The sequence below is a fragment of the Miniopterus natalensis genome, chromosome 2, assembly GCF_054644295.1.
Source record: "Miniopterus natalensis isolate mMinNat1 chromosome 2, mMinNat1.hap1, whole genome shotgun sequence".
Taxonomy (NCBI): Eukaryota; Metazoa; Chordata; class Mammalia; order Chiroptera; family Miniopteridae; genus Miniopterus; species Miniopterus natalensis.
In genome coordinates this window covers 136,906,099-136,928,941 of record NC_142082.1, presented here as the reverse complement: position 1 = coordinate 136,928,941, position 22,843 = coordinate 136,906,099, and the positions used below count along the sequence as shown (strand labels likewise).

The 22,843-nt window shown below is 53.8% G+C and overlaps 1 protein-coding gene across 1 annotated transcript in view; it reads left to right on the top strand.

Annotated features, from left to right (window-relative positions):
* Window positions 1–22,843, top strand: part of LRP1 (LDL receptor related protein 1) — a 78,274-nt gene that overhangs the window by 36,608 nt on the left and 18,823 nt on the right. The window contains exons 21-47 of the mRNA XM_016224470.2: window positions 3,889–4,071; window positions 4,478–4,678; window positions 5,861–6,106; window positions 7,011–7,208; window positions 8,327–8,531; window positions 8,714–8,878; window positions 9,536–9,780; window positions 9,987–10,118; window positions 10,438–10,665; window positions 10,885–11,059; window positions 11,151–11,245; window positions 11,500–11,649; window positions 11,816–11,956; window positions 12,299–12,433; window positions 14,782–14,913; window positions 15,159–15,293; window positions 15,492–15,621; window positions 15,762–15,888; window positions 16,273–16,424; window positions 16,525–16,649; window positions 16,982–17,359; window positions 18,723–18,912; window positions 20,571–20,775; window positions 21,150–21,342; window positions 21,915–22,040; window positions 22,248–22,376; window positions 22,650–22,769. Coding sequence (XP_016079956.2) covers window positions 3,889–4,071; window positions 4,478–4,678; window positions 5,861–6,106; window positions 7,011–7,208; window positions 8,327–8,531; window positions 8,714–8,878; window positions 9,536–9,780; window positions 9,987–10,118; window positions 10,438–10,665; window positions 10,885–11,059; window positions 11,151–11,245; window positions 11,500–11,649; window positions 11,816–11,956; window positions 12,299–12,433; window positions 14,782–14,913; window positions 15,159–15,293; window positions 15,492–15,621; window positions 15,762–15,888; window positions 16,273–16,424; window positions 16,525–16,649; window positions 16,982–17,359; window positions 18,723–18,912; window positions 20,571–20,775; window positions 21,150–21,342; window positions 21,915–22,040; window positions 22,248–22,376; window positions 22,650–22,769 — 4,641 coding nt within the window. The remainder of the gene's footprint in view (window positions 1–3,888; window positions 4,072–4,477; window positions 4,679–5,860; window positions 6,107–7,010; window positions 7,209–8,326; window positions 8,532–8,713; window positions 8,879–9,535; window positions 9,781–9,986; window positions 10,119–10,437; window positions 10,666–10,884; window positions 11,060–11,150; window positions 11,246–11,499; window positions 11,650–11,815; window positions 11,957–12,298; window positions 12,434–14,781; window positions 14,914–15,158; window positions 15,294–15,491; window positions 15,622–15,761; window positions 15,889–16,272; window positions 16,425–16,524; window positions 16,650–16,981; window positions 17,360–18,722; window positions 18,913–20,570; window positions 20,776–21,149; window positions 21,343–21,914; window positions 22,041–22,247; window positions 22,377–22,649; window positions 22,770–22,843) is intronic.

Below are 22,843 nucleotides of genomic sequence, written 5' to 3'. Positions count from 1 at the left end.
GCAGGGTCGGGCGAGACTGTCCATATGCCAGTCACTCAGCCTTCCACCCATCCATCTATCCTCCCCACTGCATGTCGCTGCCATCTGGGAGTCAGAGATAACCCAGACATGGCTCTTATCCTGCAGGAGTTTCCAGTCCTGTGGGAGAGAGAGATTGCCGAGAACTCAGTGTCACATGCTGTTAAGATGGCAGGCTTTGCAGCTGGGTGGCCTTGGGTTTGAGCTCCAGCTCTGCTACTTACTATCTGGGTGGCCTTGAGCAAGTTACTTCATCCCGATGGCCTCTGTGCGCTTCATCTGCAAAGTGGAGATAATAATAGCACCAACATCACGGTGTTGATGGGGAGGTTTCAGTGAGACCATGCACAGAAAGCACTTAGCACATGGCTTGTGTTTGGGACCTGGTAGCTTGGAAAGGGGATGCTCAGCGGGGTAGAGATGAATGAGTACAGTGGGGACCAAAGGAGAGAGGGGCTGGTTCTGTGAGGGTCCCTTCAGGACCTAGGCAGAGGGCAGTGGAGCTGAGTTTACCGGAAGGCACAGACCCTTTCAAGGCGCGTTGGTTTCTCACTCTGGCTGATTTTTACCATGGAAGAATATAGACCCAGGATTACCCTGGCTTCAAGAGAAGTGAGAAATGCAGATTTTTATGTGAAATCTACCCATTTTAAACTACATATATTAGTGTCCTAGAGCTGCCACAACAAAGTACCACAAACTAAGTGGCTTCAACAACAGAAATTTATTGTCTCACATTTCTGGAGGCTACAAGTTCAAGACCCAAATGTCGACAGGATTGGTTTCTTCTGAGGGCTGTGAGGGAGAATCGACTCCAGGCCTCTCTCCTAGCTTCTGGTGTTTGCTGGCAATCTTTGGCATTCCTTGGCTTGTACATGCTGCACCTCAATCTCTGCCTTCATCTTCACGTGGCATTCTCCCTGTGTATGTGTCTGTCTCTGTGTCTATATTTCCTCTTTATGCAAGGACACAGTCTTATTGCAGTAGGGCCAACCCTAATGACTTCATCTTAAATTGATCATCTGCAAAGACCTGTTTCCAAATAAGGTCACAGTCACAGGTGCTATGAGTTAGGACTTCGGCATCTTTTTTAGGGAACACAAATCAAACCACAACAACTGGCAATTAAATTTAAAATTTTTACAAACACTGCAGGCCAAACTCTTTCCACAGGCCTCATCTGGCCCCTGAGCCACCAGCCTACAATCTCTGCTTTGTCAAGTTAGGTGCACATAGTGGGAACACTACTGAGCACTGAGCACTCACTGTGGCCCAGCACTGAGAGGGAGGATGGGGAGAGTCACCAGGCACAGGAGACAGTCACTGAGTTTCCAGCACCATTGCTGATAAAGGCTGGGTGAGGAGAATGGGTAATAGTGCCTTGGGATCCTGAGAAGGGATCCCTGGAGGCCTGTATACAGGCCTGGTGGGAAAAGCTTTACTTACAAGCTGGGCAAACTTGTGCAAGTTGCTTCCTCTAAGCCTCAGCTTTCTCCTCTAGGAAATGAGAGGAGATGGGTGGGGACCTGGCACATAGGAACTGTGATGTCATAGTTGTAGCAATTGTTAACTATGGTTGTGAGTTGAAATGGTCTGGGATCATTCCGGAGGAGGTGGGATTTGAACTGGAGCCTGATGAGGGATTAGACTGTGGGTAAATGGACCAGCTGGAGGGTCTGCAGGGTGAGGGTGGGGTGGCTTGGAGAACAGAGGGTGAAACTGAACACTCCCTCAGAGGCCAATGGGGCCGGGTGAGGCCCCTCAGAGCAGAGGGGACAGTGAGGAATGAGGCTGATTGGAAGGGGGCAGATTACAGCAGGAGCAAGTCAGGCACCAGGACCTTCGAAGGATTTTGAAGCTGGAAGGTGATGTGATGTAGGAGGTCTTTTGGAAGAAAGTCCTGGAAGAGGATTAGATTAGAATTCGGTTCAGGAGCCCTGAAGAAGGAAAATCAGCTTGGAGGTTGCTGCTAAAGTCCAGGCACAAGATGAGAGCATTGGCCATGTTCATGGCGGGGCAGGTGGGAAAAGCGGGGCCTTCGGTAGCAGGGTGAATGTGAGGTCAGGCTGGCACATAGCCACCTGTGCCTCCCAGGTGCTGTTCTTCCTGCCCCTTCCCCAGCCTCCTGAGTCAGACCTCAGCATAGTTGCTAGAGTGATCCTGCAGAACTGAAGTCAGATTGTGCCCCAGCCCTGCCCTCAAGCCTACAGTAGCTCCCTACATATTTATTTATTATTATTCTTTTTATTTCTCTTTATTGTTGAAAGTATTACAGATGTCCCCTTTTTTGTCCCCATTGACCCCCCGCCACCCACCCTTCCAGCCCCTCCCCAGGCCTTCAACACACTATTTATTGTCCATGGGTTATGCATATATGATATGTTCTTTGGTTAATCTACCCCCCACCACCCCCTACATATTTAGAATAAATACGGTGTGGAGTTTCCACAAAAAATTAAAAATAGAACTAACATTTGATCCAGTGATCCCACTTCTAGGAATATATCCTAAGAAGCCAGAAACACCAATCTGAAAGAATACATGCACCCCTATGTTCATAGCAGCATTATTTACAATAGCTAAGAACTGGAAACAGCCCAAGTGCCCATCAGTAGATGAGTGGATAAAAAAGCTGTGGTACATTTACACCATGGAATACTATGCAGCTGTAAAAAAGAAGGATCTCTTACCCTTTGTGACAACATGGAGGAACCTAGAGAATATTATGCTAAGTGAAATAAGCCAGTCAGAAAAAGATAACTATCACATGATCTCACTTATATGTGGAATCTAATGAGCAAAATAAACTGACAAACAAAATAGATCCGGAGACGTGGAAGCATGCAACAGACTGATGTATTTCAGAGGGAAGAAGGGTGGGGGCAGGAAGAGATTACCAAAGAACTTATATGCATATATTCATAACCTGTGGATACAGACAATATAGTGAGGCGAAGGCCTGGGGAGGGGACAAGAGTGGGAAAGAGAGGGTCAATGGGGGGGTGAGGGGAAAGGGTGAGATCTGTAATACTTCAACAATAAAGATATATATATATTTTAAAAAATCAATACCAAATGTTGCTCTGAGGCCTCCAGGGCTCCCGTGACCTCTCTGACCTGTGTTCCTGCCACTCATCTCCTCTTGCACTCTGCTCAGGCTGTGCAGCCTCAAATGTGCCCTGGGCATTTTTCCAATACACCCTGCATACTCCTGTCTCGGACTTTGCACTAGCTGTTCTCTCTACCTGGAATACACCTCCAGGTATTCTCGTGGTTCTCACCATTCAGGTCTCTGCTCAGATGTCTCCTGCTCACAGGCCTTCCCTGACCGTCCCATCTAAAGCAGCATCCTAATCCCCCTCTAGTCTTGACCTGGCTTTGTGTCCATAGCTTTGATCACTACCTGCAATTCCATTCTGGATTTTTATGACCCATTTTTATTATCTGTCCTTCCCACTGGAACTTCAGCTCCATGAGAGTAAGGACTTTGTCTTGCTCATGCTGGCACCTGAAACAGTGCCTGTCACACAGTAGGCGATCAATAAGTGTCTGTGGAGTGAGTGAATGAAATATAGGCTAGGCTAAGGTGGGGGGCATTTGAGCTCTGGCCTAGCAAATTGCTTATCCAGTCGAGCTCTTGTGTATAAAATAGGGAGGTTAGATAAGATGATCTTTGGGGTCCTGGGAGGTGTAATATGCCTGACTCTCAGTGCTTCCAAGGAGTGTCCAGTTCTCAGAGAGCTATTCATCCTTGTCTCTGTTCATAGCCTCAGGCTGAGCTTAGCATCAGCGGGATTGGGAAGGCAGAGATGGGAATGGCTGACCTGAGCCCCTACCCTCACCCAGTACCCTCTACCTGTTCCCCTGCAGCCACAAGGCCTCCCGGTGGCTGCCACAGTGATGAGTTCCAATGCCGGCTGGATGGGCTGTGCATCCCTCTGCGGTGGCGCTGTGATGGAGACACTGACTGCATGGACTCCAGTGACGAGAAGAGCTGTGAGGGAGTGACCCACGTGTGTGACCCCAATGTCAAGTTCGGCTGCAAGGACTCCGGTAAAAAGAAGTATTGAGAGGAGGTTGGAATGGGGCAACATGGACAGGAGAAAAACCATACTGAGAGTAGAGATAGCACTATACCGTGAGAGATGGAGGTGGGGACATTGAGGCAAAAGCCCACATAGGAAAAGCATGTGCATGATGTGTGGAGAAGACATGAAGGGGCCAGGGCCTGCAGTAGGCCTTGGGAACCAAAACCCTCACCAAAGTTGAGCTTCACCACCTCCTATAGATTCCTGCCTTCTTCGCTGCCTGTGTGAATTTCACAGAAAAAGCCTCAAGGTTCCTAGTGGACCCTAAGGCATTACAGTCATGACCTATTAGAGAACTCCACTGGGTCTGGGAAGGACATAGGGAGCCCTACTGCCCAGGCCTGGCTCCTCATACTATACCCATCCCTCAGCTCGTTGCATTAGCAAAGCATGGGTGTGTGATGGCGACAGTGACTGTGAAGATAACTCCGACGAGGAGAACTGTGAGTCTCTGGCCTGCAGGCCACCCTCGCACCCCTGTGCCAACAACACCTCAGTCTGCCTGCCCCCCGACAAGCTGTGCGATGGCAACGATGACTGTGGAGACGGCTCCGATGAAGGAGAGCTCTGCGGTGAGGCCCAGGCCTAGGAGAGGCCCCAGGAGAGGAGTGGGGAGGGTGGCTGGGTAGAGTCTGGACCAGGGCCAGGGCATGTGGAACAGGGCAGGCTCTATGGGGAGAGGTCTGAGACTAGGAAAGGGCAGCTCTGGCTGCTGGGCGAGTAGTACCCAGAGCAATTACCAACAACCCATGTTGATTTACCACTCACCTTAGCAAGAGGCTGTGCTAAGTTCATCACACTATTATAGCATTTAATTCATAAAGCAGCCCTGTGAGGCAGATACTATTATCATCTCCATTTTACAGATGAGAGAACAGATACAGAGAGGTTAAATAACCGGTCTAAGATCACACAGCTCCTAAAGTACTGTGGAGACAGTGCAGTGCAGCCCCTCTGTGGGCACAGACCCCTCACCCACACTCACACTGTAGAGCAGCGCAGAGCTGGCTTTCGAGATGAAGGCACCGGGTTGAGTATTGATGTGGTCAGGGCAGGCTTCCCAGAGGAGGTGGGGATTTAATTGGGTTCTCAAAGATGGGCAGATCTTTCAGAGTGAGTGAGAAGGGGTGGGTATGCATTCAAGATCAAAAGAAATGGGGGTCAGGGAGGGCCACGTGGTGTGACTTGGGGATGAGGAACGGAGCAGAGCTGCCTTATCTCCTGTGAGCCAGGCAGAGCATCGGGTTCCTGAAAGGAGAGGAGTGGGAGATAAGGCGGGTTGGGACAGGCTCTGAGAACTGCTGACAGAGTCATCTGTCAGGGCTGGCAGATCCCAGGGTGTGTCAGGACCCAGGGAGGGACATTCCATACTGTACCTCACCCCAGATCAGAAGAGATAGAGGAAAAGGGAATGGATTTGCAATCCTCCCAGAGAGACAAAAAGCTGGGGCCTCTACCATGGCCTCAAGAAGCAGCAAGGAAGTAGGGACCAGAGAGATGCTGCTATGATTGGGAAGGGAAGAGAAGGAGAAGGGGTGGTCCTGATGGTGGGTGCTGGGGTCCCAACACTGGTGCTGAGAAAGCCTGGGAGGCAGTGGGACAGAGAGTTGGCCAGGAATGGAAAAGAAGAATGTCATGGGCAGGGTGCCAGGGTTCTGTCTGGACTGCCCTTGGACTTGGGGCCCAGTAGGGCCATGGTCCTGCCTCCTCTGGGATCCTGACCCTGATCCTGTCCTCTGATCCCTACCCCCCAGACCAGTGCTCTCTGAATAATGGAGGCTGCAGCCACAACTGCTCAGTGGCACCTGGGGAAGGCATTGTGTGCTCATGCCCTCTGGGCATGGAACTGGGTCTTGACAACCATACCTGTCAGATCCAGAGCTACTGTGCCAAGCACCTCAAGTGCAGCCAGAAGTGCGACCAGAACAAGTTCAGTGTGAAGTGCTCCTGCTACGAGGGATGGGTGCTGGAGCCAGATGGCGAGAGCTGCCGCAGCCTGGGTAAAACACGGGTGAGGGTGGCCGGGTGGCGGGGTGGCCGGGCAGCTGGGCAGGCCGAGGCAGGCCCCTGAGCTCTGGTTGGCTGGGCTTGGGCGGCTGAATGCCAAAGACTAAGGTTTCCATCCAGGCCCAGCCCCATAGCCAACAGAGACCCTGCCTGCCCCTTACAGACAGAAGAAACATCCAAACCTATAGAGAATTTTTTGAGTTTACTTGAGTCAAACTGATGACAATTACTGGGAAGCAAAATCTCAATGGATTAAGAAAATGCACCAGAGAATGGCAGTTTTGCAGCTTATTTTATACTTTAGAATGAAAAGAAGAGGTGTAAGAAGGGTTACATGACAGTCATTGGTGGTAGATTAAAGGGCAGGAGAAAACAATGCAGGAGAATCTCTGAGATTAGATAAAAAGTGAAACGGAGAGCCACATCTTTCCATTGGTGGGTACAGGATAGTTAATAACTACAGTTTACAGTACACAGAAGTGACATCCTGGAAGCAAATGTAACTATGAGGGGTTCTGTTGTCCATGCCCTGGTGCAGAGGTTGTGCCCTGAGGGGTCTGGAAAAGGAGATTACTCTGACATTTCAAAGGTATGTTTACCTTAGGTGCAAAAAGACAATAGGCAGGCTCACTTGAGGTAAAGATTGACCTTTATCAAGGAAGCTACAGGCATAGGAGTGACTACTTGCTATGACTCGTTTTGTTTTTTTACTTAGGAATTTTTATGCTAAGACCATCTTGTGTGGTTATTTTCAGTTTCTGAGTTTGTCTGGCCAGGCATGCTGGCCTCCTCTGAGCTTGTCAGGTTTAGTATGTGGCCCCTCTTTCATCCACACCCTGGACAGGGTGGCACAGAGGCAGAAGGCCTCTTGCTGAACCCTATTGCAACCCTCCTCAGACCCCTTCAAGCCGTTCATCATCTTCTCCAATCGCCATGAAATCCGTCGCATTGACCTTCACAAAGGGGACTACAGTGTCCTTGTGCCTGGCCTTCGTAACACCATCGCCCTGGATTTCCACCTCAGCCAGAGTGCCCTCTACTGGACTGACGTGGTGGAGGACAAGATCTACCGCGGAAAGCTGCTGGACAATGGAGGTGACCAGACTGATGCGTGGTGAAGTGCTCACAGAAGGGACACTTGGGTGCTCCACCCAAAGCAGAGGCCTTAGCTCCCCCATCCCCCACACTCTTGTTAATTGGGTTAGATTTTGCTGTGGGTCTCAGTGCCTGACACCCCATAATTATCGTCAGCAGAGCTGCCAGCCTGATAATTAACAAAATGATCAGCCTTTCTTTGAAAGGGCCTGGAACTCAGTTCCCCAAATCCTAGAATTACAGGCTTAAAAGTAGAAGAGTCATTTAGGAGTGGGGTACCTGAACTCTGCTTCTGTCTCAAAGCAGCCTGACCCATCACAAACTTCTTTCACTCAGTCAACACACATTTTGAGCACCTGCCATACCCACTGGACTCTGGGAGGAAGCAGTGATCAAAACGGGCCAGAATGTCTGCCCTCATGGAGCTTCCGTGCCAGTGGGAACATTAGCGGTAAAAAAAGCCAATGAGTACACTGTGGATGTGATAGAGGAGGGTATTGCTGTGGATCAAAAGAAAGGAGGCAAGAAGGGTAGGGAGAAGGGGATTGACATTTTAAATTGGATAGTCAAAGGTGACATCTAAGCTGGCTTAAAGGCAACACATCTTACTATAGGAGTCTGTCTCGTTTGTAGTAGAGAAAACTTGGAACCACCTCAGATGCCAAATATCCACCAACGACGGGATGGCTGAGTAGACTGGGATTGTATTCACACTACACGATAGTTTTTAAAATAATGAGGTTCATATATATATGAGGTCCATGAGAAAATCTCCAAGGCAGTCTGTGGTGTGACTTCTAGAAAGTTCTTTCCTTCTCATATTGGGTCTAGGTCTGTCCCCTAAAAACCTCCACCCTCTGCTCAGACCTCCTCCCATGGGATAACCTTCAAGAGAGCTACAGGCAGAAGATGGTAGCCACGACCCCTTCCTCCAGAGTCTGGAAGCCAGGCTTCTCTCCCACTTGACCTCCTGGTGGTGGGGGCCTAGATGAGAGTGGGGTTCTGGGAACCCCAGTTGAATCTGGGGCTCATCAGAGGTGTGAAGGTTGAGGGTGGGTCATCGAATGTTCCTAGGATGTCTCCATGTCTCTAACTTCCCACTACCCTCTCTTCTCCAGCCTTGACCAGTTTCGAGGTAGTGATTCAGTATGGCCTGGCCACACCTGAGGGCCTGGCTGTAGACTGGATTGCAGGCAACATTTACTGGGTTGAGAGTAACCTGGACCAGATTGAGGTGGCCAAGCTAGATGGGACCCTTCGGACCACCCTGCTGGCTGGTGACATTGAGCACCCAAGAGCGATTGCACTGGATCCCCGGGATGGGTGAGGACCCTGCCTAGCCCTGTTCTGGTCCCCTGGTCCCCGAAAGCCTCGTTCAGCCTGGCCAGAGACACCCATCTCCTTAATTCTACTCAACCCCCTCAACCCTTTACCTAGGGTCTTACCACAGCCCCTTCCCCCAGGCCTCTGACCTTGTCCCTCCTGACCCCCTTCCCACTTCCCAGGATCCTGTTTTGGACAGACTGGGATGCCAGCCTGCCCAGAATTGAAGCAGCCTCCATGAGTGGGGCTGGGCGCCGCACCATCCACCGGGAAACAGGCTCAGGTGGCTGGCCCAATGGGCTCACCGTGGACTACCTGGAGAAGCGCATCCTCTGGATTGATGCCAGGTCAGTGCCCTCCACCACCGCTGAGAGGCATCCACCTCCCCCTTCCCTCCGGGGCCAGGGTGGGCCAGGGTCTCAGGACTTGGCAATAAAGAGGGTGGTAAGAAGGCCTGGTGGGGGGGGGTTAGATCCAGAACCAGGGTGGCCAAGGGCTGGGCCCAGCAGGAGAACTGCTGTGAGGGGAGAGGCTGGGCTAAAGGACAGGTGTGCATAAAAGAGGCTGGAGGTGAGCTGTCTCCCTGCTCTGAGTGGCTGGCTGAAGGCCAAAATACAACCTCCTTTCCTCACAGATCTGTGCACTCTACTGGGAGCCTCTGTCTGCCCAGGGGAAGGGGGAACTTTCTCTAATTGGTCTCTGTAGAGGGGCTGCCTTTTTCTAACCTTCACCAAAGTCCTGTGTGCTAATGGCTGCCTTGAGGAGAAGTGATGGGGATAAGGGAGTTGGTAACTGAGATCTAAGATACTGGACCTGGCACCATGTGGTCCCCGATGCTTGGTCATTCTGCCTGCCTTCTCTGGGCAGCACAGTTGGGAGAAGGGATGCTCCAGTGTGCGGAGGTGGGGGCTGTGGGCCAGGGCCTGGGAGGGCCACCCTGGGCAGGGTGCTCTGAAACTGTGGCCCCAGCCGCCACCCTCACTCTGCCCGGGCCATACTCTCAGGTCAGATGCCATCTACTCAGCCCGTTACGACGGCTCCGGCCACATGGAGGTGCTTCGGGGACACGAGTTCCTGTCGCACCCGTTTGCAGTGACGCTGTATGGGGGGGAGGTGTATTGGACGGACTGGCGCACAAACACGTTGGCCAAGGCCAACAAGTGGACCGGCCACAATGTCACTGTGGTACAGAGGACCAACACCCAGCCCTTTGACCTGCAGGTGTACCACCCCTCCCGGCAGCCCATGGGTAAGAGCCAGCAGCCTTGTTAGAGGCCCTAAGAGAGGAGGGGGCAGTGGGGACATGGGGGGCTGGTGCTGGATGGAAGCCTGCTGACAGAGAAGGGCTGGCAATAGGCGGTGCTGGAATAGGGAGGATGAGGGGGGCTTCAGGTGAGAAAGGCCATGGAGGGGCCAGCAGGTCACAAGATGCTCTTCTCTCTTCCCTCCCACTAGCTCCCAACCCCTGTGAGGCTAATGGGGGCCGTGGCCCCTGCTCCCACCTGTGTCTTATCAACTATAACCGGACAGTCTCCTGTGCCTGTCCCCACCTCATGAAACTCCACAAGGACAACACCACCTGCTATGGTAGGAGGCCCCTTCCTCCAGAGCCGGTGGTAAGCTGAGGCTGCAGGGGAGGGTGTCAGCACCCAGATGGCTCCCCATTGTAATTGAAGGTAGACAATGCTGTCAGGAGGGACCTGATGGGGGAGGCTCCAGGGACAGCCTCCATAAGACGAGGCTGTGACTACAGCAGGGAGGTTACACCCAGTGGAAGCGCTTCTTCTTGATAACTAAGGGCCAGCAACAAACAGAAGGAAGGAGAAGGAGGTACCCTAATCCCAGTGGGTGGGTGGGAAGCACAGAGTCAGGGGCTGCCCTCAGTGACCTACCCCGTGCCCCACAGAGTTTAAGAAGTTCCTGCTGTATGCACGTCAGATGGAAATCCGTGGAGTGGACCTGGATGCCCCCTACTACAACTACATCATCTCCTTCACGGTGCCTGATATCGACAATGTCACGGTGCTGGACTATGATGCCCGCGAGCAGCGTGTATACTGGTCCGACGTGCGGACACAGGCCATCAAAAGGGCCTTCATCAACGGCACAGGCGTGGAGACCGTCGTCTCTGCAGGTTTTGTGTGGACCCTGCCAACCCCCATGGGCACAGGCACCCCCCACCCAGCCCTTATTCCCTACCTTGGTCCCCAGTGCTCACTCCCTGTCCCCCTGGGTTCCTCGAAGTACTTCAGCCTGGTTTCCTGATCCCTATTCCCCACAGAAACCAGCTGCCCCTATCTCCCAACCTTTGCCCTGCAAACCCCCAACCACCACCTCCCCACTGTGTCCCCAGACTTGCCAAATGCCCATGGGCTGGCTGTAGACTGGGTGTCCCGGAACCTGTTCTGGACAAGCTACGACACCAACAAGAAGCAGATTAATGTGGCCCGGCTGGACGGCTCCTTCAAGAATGCAGTGGTGCAGGGCCTGGAGCAGCCCCACGGCCTGGTTGTCCACCCCCATCGTGGGTCAGTCCAGGGTCTGGGTTAGGGAGCGTGAGATGTGGGTGGGGGAAGAAGAGGACTCTGAGCACCCCCTCCCTGTACCTCTCCCCCCCAGGAAGCTCTACTGGACCGATGGTGACAACATCAGCATGGCCAATATGGACGGCACCAACCGTACCCTGCTCTTCAGTGGCCAGAGGGGCCCAGTGGGTATGAGCTTGTCCTGCCTTCCCTGCAGCCTTCCCTAATTCCTCAACCAAGACATGCTCTCAGGGTTCCCCAGTTGCTCCTCTGTCTCCCCAAACTCCCAGCTTAGTGTTTATCCTCACCACCCCCCCCCACACACAAAACCACACACACTTTACATATCCCTGGAGGTTGGCAGCCCAGCTGGGTCAGGTTCTGGGACCTTAGCCTTAGTGTCAGGCTCTCCGGCGGTGACACCCCACATACCCCTCTTCCAGGCCTGGCTATTGATTTCCCTGAAAGCAAACTCTACTGGATCAGCTCCGGGAACCACACCATTAACCGCTGCAATCTAGACGGGAGTGGCCTTGAGATCATCGATGCCATGCGGAACCAGCTGGGCAAGGCCACAGCCCTGGCCATTATGGGTGAGGGCCTCTGGGTGGGAGCAGCGACAGGAGCAGAGCCAGCCAAGCTGGACTAGCTGGGGACACGGGTGCTGGCCTGCGGGCAGCCTGCCCACACTGCCAGGCCCTTCAGGAGAGCTGGTGGGGAGGGCCTTCCTGAGGGTATCATCCCCTCCTGTTGCACCAGGGGACAAGCTGTGGTGGGCAGATCAGGTGTCGGAGAAGATGGGCACGTGCAACAAGGCCGATGGCTCGGGGTCCGTGGTCCTGAGGAACAGCACCACCCTAGTGATGCACATGAAGGTCTATGACGAGACCATTCAGCTGGGTGAGACAGGGCTTCAGGGCGGGTGAGGCGGGATGGGGATCACAGAGGTCAGGGCTGCAGGAACCTCTGGCCAGCGAGTGAATGGGAATGAAAGGGAGTGGGTTCCTCTCACCACCCAAAGGGGTTACCCTTTTTAATTCTCACTGAGGCACCGTATAGGCTCACAGCCACCCTGGTCACTGGGCCAGGGGCAGATGACCTGAGAGCTGAGTTGAGTGGTGACCCCCACCAGGTCCAGGGTGAAAACAGTGACTATCCTATCCCTGAGCAGCATGAGCCTGACACTGAGGTCCCAAGGAGGGCTACTAACCCTTTTTCTCTGTCTCCCACCTCCTTCCCCAGGGCATGAGGTCACCAACCCCTGCAGTGTCAACAATGGGGACTGCTCCCAGCTCTGCCTGCCCACGTCAGAATCGACCCGCTCCTGCATGTGCACAGCTGGCTATAGCCTCCGGAGTGGCCAGCAGGCCTGTGAGGGTCAGTGCCCCCACCTCTCCTCCCCGCTTTGACCCAGGTCTCCAACCCTGACCTGTCCTACCCTATAGCTCCACCTTCCTGTCTTTACCTTGGCAAGAGGACAGCATTCATCATGTATTTTTAAGGGCCTTCAGAGTTGGATGCTTAGTAAGCCCCTCTGTGCTATGTGCTGTGGGGGAAGCAAGGGGACATAAGTCCCTGTCCCTGGGCTCTGCAGCCTTAACCAGAAAGGGGGCTAACATGTAAGGGAAACTGGACTAGTGGCTCTGACTTCAGTAGGATTTTGGAGAAACAGATGTCAAAAGGCAGTGCTGTCCTGGCCAGGTGGCTCAGTTGGTTGTAGCATTATCCTGTACACCAAAAAGGTTGCAGGCTCGATTCATTGTCAGGGCACACACCCAGGCTGCAGGTTCAATCCCCAGTTAGGGTGTGTATGGGAAGCAACTGACGTTTCTCTCTCACATCGATGTTTCTCCCTATATATCACTCTCCCTTCCTCTCTGCACAAATCAATAAACATATCCTCAGATGAGGATTTAAATAAAAACAGACAGTGCCAGGGCCAGCTTCATGGAATAGTTGTGCTGTGAGCTAGGTTTTTGGGGTTTGTTTGTGTGTGTTTTTTCAATCCTCACTCGAGGATATTTTTTCCATTGCTTTTCAGAGAGTGGAAGGGGGAGAGAGAGAGAGAGAGAGAGAAACATCTATGTGAGAGAGACACATTGACTGGCTGCCTCCTGCTTGAGTGCCAACTGGGGCTGGGGATTGAGCCTGCAGCTGAGGTACGTGCCCTTGGCCAGAATTGAACCCGGGACTTCAGTCCACGGGCAAACGCTCTAACCACTCAGCCAAACTAGCTAGGGTATGTGAGCTAGATTTTATAGGACAAGTAGGATTTGAGTGTGTGACTCAAAAGAGGGACAATATGCAAGGCACGGGGTCCAGAGCAACCGGAGGGTGCTCAGGGGCCCTAAGGTGCCAAGCCCAAGTGGTGGGCAGAGTGTGGGGGAGTCATGATGATAGGTTGTGAGATAGGGCAGGGCCATGTTCTCAGCCAGAGTGCCTGGGAAGTGGTGTTTGGGGCAGATTAACCTGGCGACATTGAGCCGGCTGATGGGGGATGGTAAGGGGGGAACCAAGGCAGTTAGACCAGTCAGGAGGCTGTTAGAGTAATCCCAGTGTTAGGAGATGGGGCCTAGGTTGGGGCTGAAGAGAAGGGATGAAAGTCAGAGACATTTCACAAGAATTTGGTGACTGATTTACGAGCCTGTGCCATGGGACAGCATTTCCCCAAAGTGCACTCCTGGGCACTTCCCTCTTTGATGTGGGTAAATGTTACAGAAATCAACACTGGAGTGAATAAAGTTTAAGTGTTTGTTTATTTTGGGGGTTTTTGCTGCAGAACATCTTAGATCCTTTTTTTAAAAAATATATCTATTGATTTCAGAGGGAGGAAAGGAGAGGTGGAGAGAGAGATAGAAACATCAATGATGAGAGAGTCATTGATCTGCTGCCCCCTGTGTGCCCTGCACTGGGTATCAAGCCTGAAACCCGGGGATGTGCCCTGACCAGGAATCAAACCGTGAGCTCCTGGATCCTAGGTCGATGCTCAACCACTGAGCCAAGCTGGCCAGGCTTAGAGCCTTTAATATGCTAATCTGACTGAAAATTTTTCAAGAGAAGACTCTAGTGTTTGAAGTTTGAATGTTGAGTTTCAGGTGTTAGAGAGAGGGGAGGACAAAGAGTAAACTGAGGCAGAGATCTAAATTTGGGAGTCATACATGCAATGGTTCTCGGCAATGGCCTTTGGGGCTGCAGGGTTGTATTGAAGGAAATGGGCCTGGAGAACAGAGCACAGGGAGAGAAATCCAGGCCTCTGCTGCCCTCTAGTGGGGGGGCTAGAGGTCTTTCAGGTAGTTCCCCAGAGTGTGTTTCTTTCCTCACTTCCAGAGAGCTGGCCTCCCAGGCTAGGGCGTATGTATGTATGTGTGATAAGGAGGAAATCGTGAAAGCTGGGGGAAAATATCAAAACGGATGCAGAGCCTGGCCAGTGTGGCTCCGTGGTTGAGCGTCAACCTATGAACCAGGAGGTCACGGTTTAATTCCCTGTCAGGACACATGCCTGGGTTTCGAGCTCAATCTCCAGTAGGGAGCGTGCAGGAGGCAGCCGATCAATGACTCTTTCATCATTGATATTTCTATCTCCCTCTCCTTTCCTCTCTCTGAAATCAATAAAAACAGATTTCTTTTAAAAAAGGGATGCAGAGAAAAGCAGGTTTGAGGGTGAGAGAAGCCAAGTTTAAAAGGGTGTCAGCAAGGCTCAGGCCTGAAGTGTTTTTGTGTTTCAGGTGTGGGCTCCTTTCTCCTGTACTCTGTGCATGAGGGAATCCGAGGAATCCCCCTGGATCCCAATGACAAGTCAGATGCCCTGGTTCCAGTGTCCGGGACTTCCCTGGCTGTCGGCATTGACTTCCATGCTGGTGAGCCATTTGATGGCAAGAGGTAGTGGGGCATGACCTTTGGAGGTGGGTGCTCTGGGAGTCCAGTGTCAGGCTGCCTCACCTCAGCTGGAGGGAGAGGCACTTACACACAGCTGCCCCTACCCGTCCCTGTCTCCCCTTCCAAGCCCCCCAGCACTCACCTCTATCTTGACCCCATATGATTTTGACCCCCCACCTTGGCCCTGCCTTGTTTGGCATCCTCATGTTGGCTTTTCCATCTCTAGAAAATGACACCATTTACTGGGTGGACATGGGCCTAAGCACTATCAGCCGGGCTAAGCGAGATCAGACGTGGCGTGAGGATGTGGTGACCAATGGCATTGGCCGCGTGGAGGGCATCGCCGTGGACTGGATTGCAGGTGAGCCATGGCAGGGTTCGGGCTCCATGTGAGGTGGAGAATGGGGGAACTGGGGTCTCAGAAGGAGGGGTCTGAGGAAAAGGGGCAGGCAGGAACAGATAAGGGAGCAGCCGGGGTATCTGGAGGCTGGGAGGGTACCTAGTACCTGTGTTCCCACCCACTCGCCCACTCCCTGAGTGCTACCTCCTCCTTCCTCAGGCAACATCTACTGGACAGACCAGGGCTTTGATGTCATCGAGGTCGCCCGGCTCAATGGCTCTTTCCGCTATGTGGTCATCTCCCAGGGTCTGGACAAGCCCCGGGCCATCACTGTCCACCCGGAGAAGGGGTGAGAGGAGATGGACAGGCTGGCCATTCCCCATTCCTGACTCCGGTCTGGCCCAGTCACTCTGGCCACAGCCCACACTGACAAGGCCCTCTCTCCTCCGTGTTCTGGGAACTGAGCCCCACATGCATCTTATCCTACAGGTACTTGTTCTGGACTGAGTGGGGCCAGTACCCACGTATTGAGCGGTCTCGGCTGGATGGCACTGAGCGAGTGGTGCTGGTTAACGTCAGCATCAGCTGGCCTAACGGCATCTCAGTGGACTATCAGGTTTGTATGCAGGCTTGGCCCAGGGGTTGAGGGGGTAGACCCCGTGCTCTGGGGGAAGCTCCCCTTATCTCATGCCCTGCCTCCTGTGAGTCTCCCTGTAATGGCCCCCTATTTGGTAGGAAGCTATGGACACAGGGAGTCATGGGGTCTTCTGGCCCAGTCTCCACCCAGAGTAGGACTCCTGCAACCCCAGAGATAGTGGGGAGGGCTACTCATAAGTGGGGACTAGATTGAACCCTGGAAGTCGGCAGATCAGCAGGTCGGAGAGTGGAAAGAGATGGAGGAAGGAGGAGAAAGATGTGAGAGTCTGGAGGAGTTGGGCAGGGGCGGGGGCTGACGGGAGCATGGGGCCCTGGAGGTGAGGTGGATGCCTCTGGCCTGTAGGATGGGAAGCTGTACTGGTGTGACGCCCGGACAGACAAGATCGAGCGGATTGACCTGGAGACAGGTGAGAACCGTGAGGTGGTTCTGTCCAGCAACAACATGGACATGTTCTCAGTGTCTGTGTTTGAGGATTTCATCTACTGGAGTGACAGGTGAGCACTTCCATCCTGGCCTTCTCCTCGGCCATCTGTTCCCTCCCTCCTACGCCCACTTGACCTCTTTCCCTTGTTCATGTCCCTTCCCTTTTTCCAGGACTCACGCCAACGGCTCCATCAAGCGTGGGAGCAAAGACAATGCCACCGACTCTGTGCCCCTGCGAACAGGCATCGGTGTCCAGCTCAAAGACATCAAGGTCTTCAACCGGGACCGGCAGAAAGGTGAGGCCAGGTTCTGAGCTTGGTGGGAGAGGCTGAAGGGGCCCTGGCCTGAGAGTGCGTACCCCCAAGAACCCAGAGTGAGGGGGGCTGGGAAAGAAGACCCAAAGGATCACTTTCCAGTGGTCCCAGAGACCCAAGGTTGGTGAGCAGGGGCTGAGGAGCTCTAGGACTGAGCTGGTGCTAGCCGGGAGGTTGTCTGAACGGAGGATACTGAGGCAGGGCAGGGTGCCAACCAGTTTCCACCTCAGCTGAGATGACAGAGGCACAGGTGAGTTTTTCCCCAAGGCAGGCCCTGTCCTCTGTAACCTCCTTCCCCTGCACCCTCCCCGCAGGCACCAATGTGTGTGCAGTGGCCAACGGAGGGTGCCAGCAGCTGTGTCTGTACCGGGGCGGTGGACAGCGGGCCTGTGCCTGTGCCCACGGCATGCTGGCTGAAGACGGGGCATCGTGCCGCGAGTATGCTGGCTACCTGCTCTACTCGGAGCGCACCATCCTCAAGAGCATCCACCTGTCGGATGAGCGCAATCTCAATGCGCCCGTGCAGGCCTTCGAGGACCCTAAGCACATGAAAAACGTCATTGCTCTGGCTTTTGACTACCGAGCAGGCACCTCCCCGGGCACCCCCAACCGCATCTTCTTCAGTGACATCCACTTTGGGAACATCCAGCAGATCAATGATGATGGCTCGGGGAGGACCACCATTGTGGAGAGTGAGCCCAGATTCTGAGTCTTCCTAGGAAGGGGTGTGGGGTGTGAGGTGTGGGGAGGGTCAGCATGGACTCAGGGCAGAAGAGCTGGCAGACCTCAGCCAGCCCACTCTTGCCCCTTCTGAACCCTACCTGCCTTGGTGTCCCCGACAGGCAGCCAGCGACTCACACTGTGCCCCTCGTAGTTACTGGAACGTTTCTCCTCCTTTGGAGGCAGAGTTGGCTCCTTCGCACTTCCCCCTCTGGTCCAGGTTCACCCCCAGGCTGCACAGATAGCCCCAGCTCTCCTCTGTATGTCCAGCACTCTCAGCACCAGGCTGCAGAGATGGGCCAGGTTCAAGCCCAGACACAGAATTTTAGTCACTTGGGCAGGTTTCCTGTGCTCCCCACGCCTCAGGTTTCTTGTCTGTGTAGAGACAGGGGCACCGGAGGTATGAAAGCTTAACTCAGCACAGGACATGTGCCCACTCCATGAAGGGCAGTGGGTGCTAGAGCTGTCATCCTAGGACAGCCTTTCAACTCTTTGAAAACTGTATTTTGTTCTACTACAGTCTTCTCTTCTCCAGGCTGGATACCCCCAGGTCCTGTGACTCATTCATTTGTTCACGTATTCATTCATCCTGTCCATAAAGACCTGCCAGATAGTAAACTAGGTGCCAGGTATACAGTGGTGATAAGAACAGACCTGTCCTTTCAGTTTCCTCTGGAAATTTTTCTGCTTCACATAGTCTAGTACACATGTCTGTCTAAAAATGTAGTGTCCAAAACTAAACTCGATACTCTGCAATCTTGGCTTGATCAGGAGAGACTGGCAGAATGTTCCCTCCCTTTGGGCCATTGTTCAGGCTACAGTGCATCCATTAATACAGCCTTCTGGCATCCACTGGTCATGCAGCTTGAAGACACTAAAACCCCTGAGTCTTTTTCTCTTAAAAACTGGTAGCTGTGTCTCACTGCGTACTTAGTTCTTTAACCGGAGTTTAAGATGTTTACAAAACAATCTAGCTCAGGGTCTTTTTAAGTAGGAAGCTCCACAGTACAGCCCAAGTAGGATCTGATTTACTGAAATCCAGTTTGCATCCAACATGGCAGAACTCTAGCTCCAGGGAAGTATGACCGCAACATAAAGTCAAATTTACTCAGCAGTGGGGAGACGCAGGAAGAGAGTCAGGGAGATGGACTATGTGTCATTTGGGTGGGAAATAGGGTGATACCATAGGGTTTGGAGGCACCGAGGGCTGTGCCCCCAGCTCCCACACATCTCTTCCAACCCCACATATGCCAGGGAAGTGGGTACCCTAGGCTGTCCCTTCAGCTCTGCTTTCTGGCCCTATCCCAAGCCATGGCTGCTCCTTTCTTCTCATAGATGTGGGCTCCGTGGAAGGTCTGGCCTATCACCGTGCCTGGGACACTCTCTACTGGACAAGCTACACGACATCCACCATCACCCGCCACACGGTGGACCAGACCCGCACAGGGGCCTTTGAGCGTGAGACAGTTATCACCATGTCTGGAGATGACCACCCACGGGCCTTTGTTCTGGATGAGTGCCAGAAGTGAGCTGCCAGGGCACACGGAGGGGTGGGCCACAGGGGGGCAGAAACTGCCCCAAGCAGACCTAGGCAGGGGGTGCAGGAGAGGCTGGCTCTAACCTGACTCAGCTATTTCCTTGCTGTGTGACCTTGGACCTCTCTGAGCTTCAGTTTCCTCAATGTAATATGAGGATAATAATATTTCAGGTGCCTGAACCTAGGGGAGGATCAGAAAGGGAGCTGTGGAGGACCTTCTGGCTTGGTGATTAGTTGATTCATTCATCAGAGAGCCATGTTCAAGGCAAATAAGTCCTCTGTATTTCTGGGACTCCAAACTTCAGGCAAAGATTGTTCACTGAACACCTGTTGTGTGGACACCTTGAGTTGGGCCCATTCAAGCCACCTAGCTGGGGAAAGAAATTGGCGAGAAGCACTGATTTGTTGTAATAATTGGGAGGCATCAAAGGCCAGGGAAGGCCAGAACAGACAGGGGAGTGCTTCGAGAAAGAGCTAGAGGAGGGAGAGCTCAAAGTAGGGAGGGACTGCAAGGGGCCTCCCACGCTTGATCAAAAGTTTCCCTTGGGGGATGGGAGGTGCAGGCCTGAAGATGGCCCAGGAGGCTGGGTTGAGGTTGCAAAGGAATCGAGAACATAAGCCAGATGAGACCAGAACATCAGAGGGGCAGAGAGGAGGTGCAAAGAAGTACTAGGGGAGGGGTGTGGCAGATCCTCTGAGAAAACTAGAGAACAGAACTGGCTCCTATGCAGCTTGGTGGTTCTCAAACTCCAGGGTGCATGAGGATGGCCTGGGGATGGCTGCTTCCCCGCCTCCACTCCAGACCTGATTGAGTGAATCTCTGGGAAAAAGGACCCAGAATTGTGTCCAGTGCAGGTGGTGTAAGGGACCACACCCTCACACCACTGTAGAACTTGACTAGCCCTGAGGTCTTCCACACCTATCTCTGGAACCTTACCACCCGGAAGAGGAACATGGAGTGGCTCGCCTGCCCATCACCTCCTTTACTGAGAGCAGGCCAAGAGGCTCATTCAAGGGCAGAGCTGGGGCTCAGACCCCAAATATGCAAAGGCCTTAAATTATGGAGACGATGATCCTTAAGAAATTTTTGAGGGCAGGATCCGTGCATCACCAGGGCCTAGCACCTAGGACAAAGTAGACACTCAACAAGGGTCTCCTGGGTGCAAGGAGAGGAGAGCATTAATAAAATAATAGGAAATACAGAGCATTTACTGGCTGTCATTAAGATGAATACTAACCCATTTAATCCTCAAACCACCCTATGGGACAGGTAGTAGTACCCTCACTTCATAGAGGAGGAAACGGAGGCACAGAGAGGTTAAGTAACTGCTAAGGCCCGTAGCTGGTAAGTGGTGGGGCCAGGACTGGAACCCCAGAGCCTGACTCACTGGGCTATGCTGTCTTAGTAAATGCAGATGGTTGTTCCACAGACACTGAGGAGCATATGCACACAGACTGACGGCTGGGCCTGTCCTAGGCACCAGGCCTGTCTTGGCCTTAGCAGCCCAAACCTTGCCTTAGGACTAGGGTCTGGTTCACACCCTGGCTGACTCCTGGGTTCTAGTCATCTGCATGCCCTGGCCTGGGCCCTCCATGGCGACCCCTTGCCTTTGACTCCTGTTCCCTATGGCTCTCTCTTCCCCCAGCCTGATGTTCTGGACCAATTGGAATGAGCAGCACCCCAGCATCATGCGAGCAGCCCTGTCTGGAGCCAATGCCCTGACTCTCATTGAGAAGGACATCCGCACCCCCAACGGCCTGGCCATAGACCACCGTGCCGAGAAGCTCTACTTCTCCGACGCCACCCTGGACAAGATCGAGCGGTGCGAGTATGATGGCTCCCACCGCTATGTGAGTCTCCCGGGCAGGCGGGATGGGACAGTAGCACGAAGGGGCTGGGGTTGGGGATGGCCAGTCAGCCAAGGAAGAGACTGCCCATGCATAGAGTAGCAGAAAGGGGGGCCACATGGTGGGACGAACCAGGAAGACCCGAGGAGTCCCATCCAGGCCCTGGTGTTGCCCCTTAGCTGTGGCCTTGTGCAGCCCTCACCTACAGGCTTGACTTCCTCATCAATTAAGTGAGGGAAGTAGTAAGATGCCTCTACAGGTCCTTCCTGTTCTGCGACTGTCAAGAGGGCCTAGGCCAGGGAGCCAGCTGCAAGGGGGTGGAGTCAGGGCAAGAGGCCCAGGCTATACCTGTGACAGCGATGGCGCTATTTCTACAGGTGATCCTAAAATCAGAACCAGTGCACCCCTTCGGGTTGGCTGTGTACGGGGAGCACATCTTCTGGACCGACTGGGTGCGGCGGGCTGTGCAGCGAGCCAACAAGTACGTGGGCAGTGACATGAAGCTGCTACGTGTGGACATCCCCCAACAGCCCATGGGCATCATCGCCGTGGCCAATGACACCAACAGCTGTGAGTGGGGCCGCTTCCACGAGCCTTGCTATCCTGCCAGCACACACGCGCACACACACACACACACACACACACACACACTCACTCATACCACCTCCTCTGGTTTCATCTGAATCTGTGACATCCAGCACATACTCTTGTCATTCTGCCCACCCAGGGCCACATATCCCCTGGAACCTGATCACACATTCTCAGCCCAGACTCTGCCTGCATAACCCTCTGTGTCATGTGCACAGACACCCCCACACTGGGCCTGGCTGACTAAATGTCCCCCACTCAGACCTGCAGTTTTCCCAGGCCTCTCACACAGGCGCCAGGGCCCTTACCATTATACACATGATCTGAAGTCTCCTTAGACTTGAATTGCCCCAAAGCACACCTGGAATCCATATGACCCCACCTAAGAGCACATCCTTCACCTCAGGCCCCATACACTCCCCACCTAGCCCTCCAATCACATGCCTGCGACGGCAGTGCTGGGAAGCTCAGTGAAGCTGTGGGAGTGGGGTGGGTGCGGCATTCTGTCTGTGCGCAGCAGAGAGCACTCAGCCCCACTGTCCATCCCGGCTCAGGTGAACTCTCCCCTTGCCGCATCAACAATGAGGGCTGCCAGGATCTGTGTCTGCTTACCCACCAAGGCCATGTCAACTGCTCCTGCCGAGGGGGCCGCATCCTCCAGGAGGACCTCACCTGCCGGGGTGAGACGGAGTGAGGGAGGAGTGCGCTGGCGGGGCACCCTGGGTGCACACTGGGGACCCACTCCTCCCAGACTCTCCAACAGCCCAGCTCCCCCAACCTTTCACCAAGGAGAAACTGGGGATGTCCTCAGTTCCAGGCAGGGAGAGAGATGGGTGCTTGGGGCCCCAGAGCCCCAGCTCATGAAGCTCCTCCACCTCCCTCACCAGCGGCGAATTCCTCTTGCCGAGTACAAGATGAGTTCGAGTGTGCCAATGGCGAGTGCATCAACTTCAGCCTGACCTGTGACGGCGTCTCCCACTGCAAGGACAAGTCTGACGAGAAGCCGTCCTACTGCAGTAAGGAGCCACCTCCTCCAGACCCCTGGCCTCCAGGCACCAGCCTCAGCCCCCAGCAGGGCAGGGCACTGGAGTGAGAGGAGCAAAAGCTCCATGGCACAGAAGGAGTTTTGGGAGCTGGTGGAGGGCAGAACCACTGTGAGCCCTGTGCCAGGCCCATAGCAGGGGCTGCACAGTTTGTTACAGGAACAAATGCATGACGTCTCATCAGGCGCAGATGCAGCTCCTCCGCTGTAGCTGCTGCTGACTCATGGCCTACTCCCCCACCCACAGACTCACGCCGCTGCAAGAAGACCTTTCGCCAGTGCAACAACGGGCGCTGTGTGTCCAACATGCTGTGGTGCAATGGGGCAGATGACTGTGGGGATGGCTCCGACGAGATTCCCTGCAACAGTGAGTGGGAACTGTGCCCGGGCCTTGGACCCACAACCTCTACCCACCCCCACCTTGCCAAGCTTTTTGCCCCA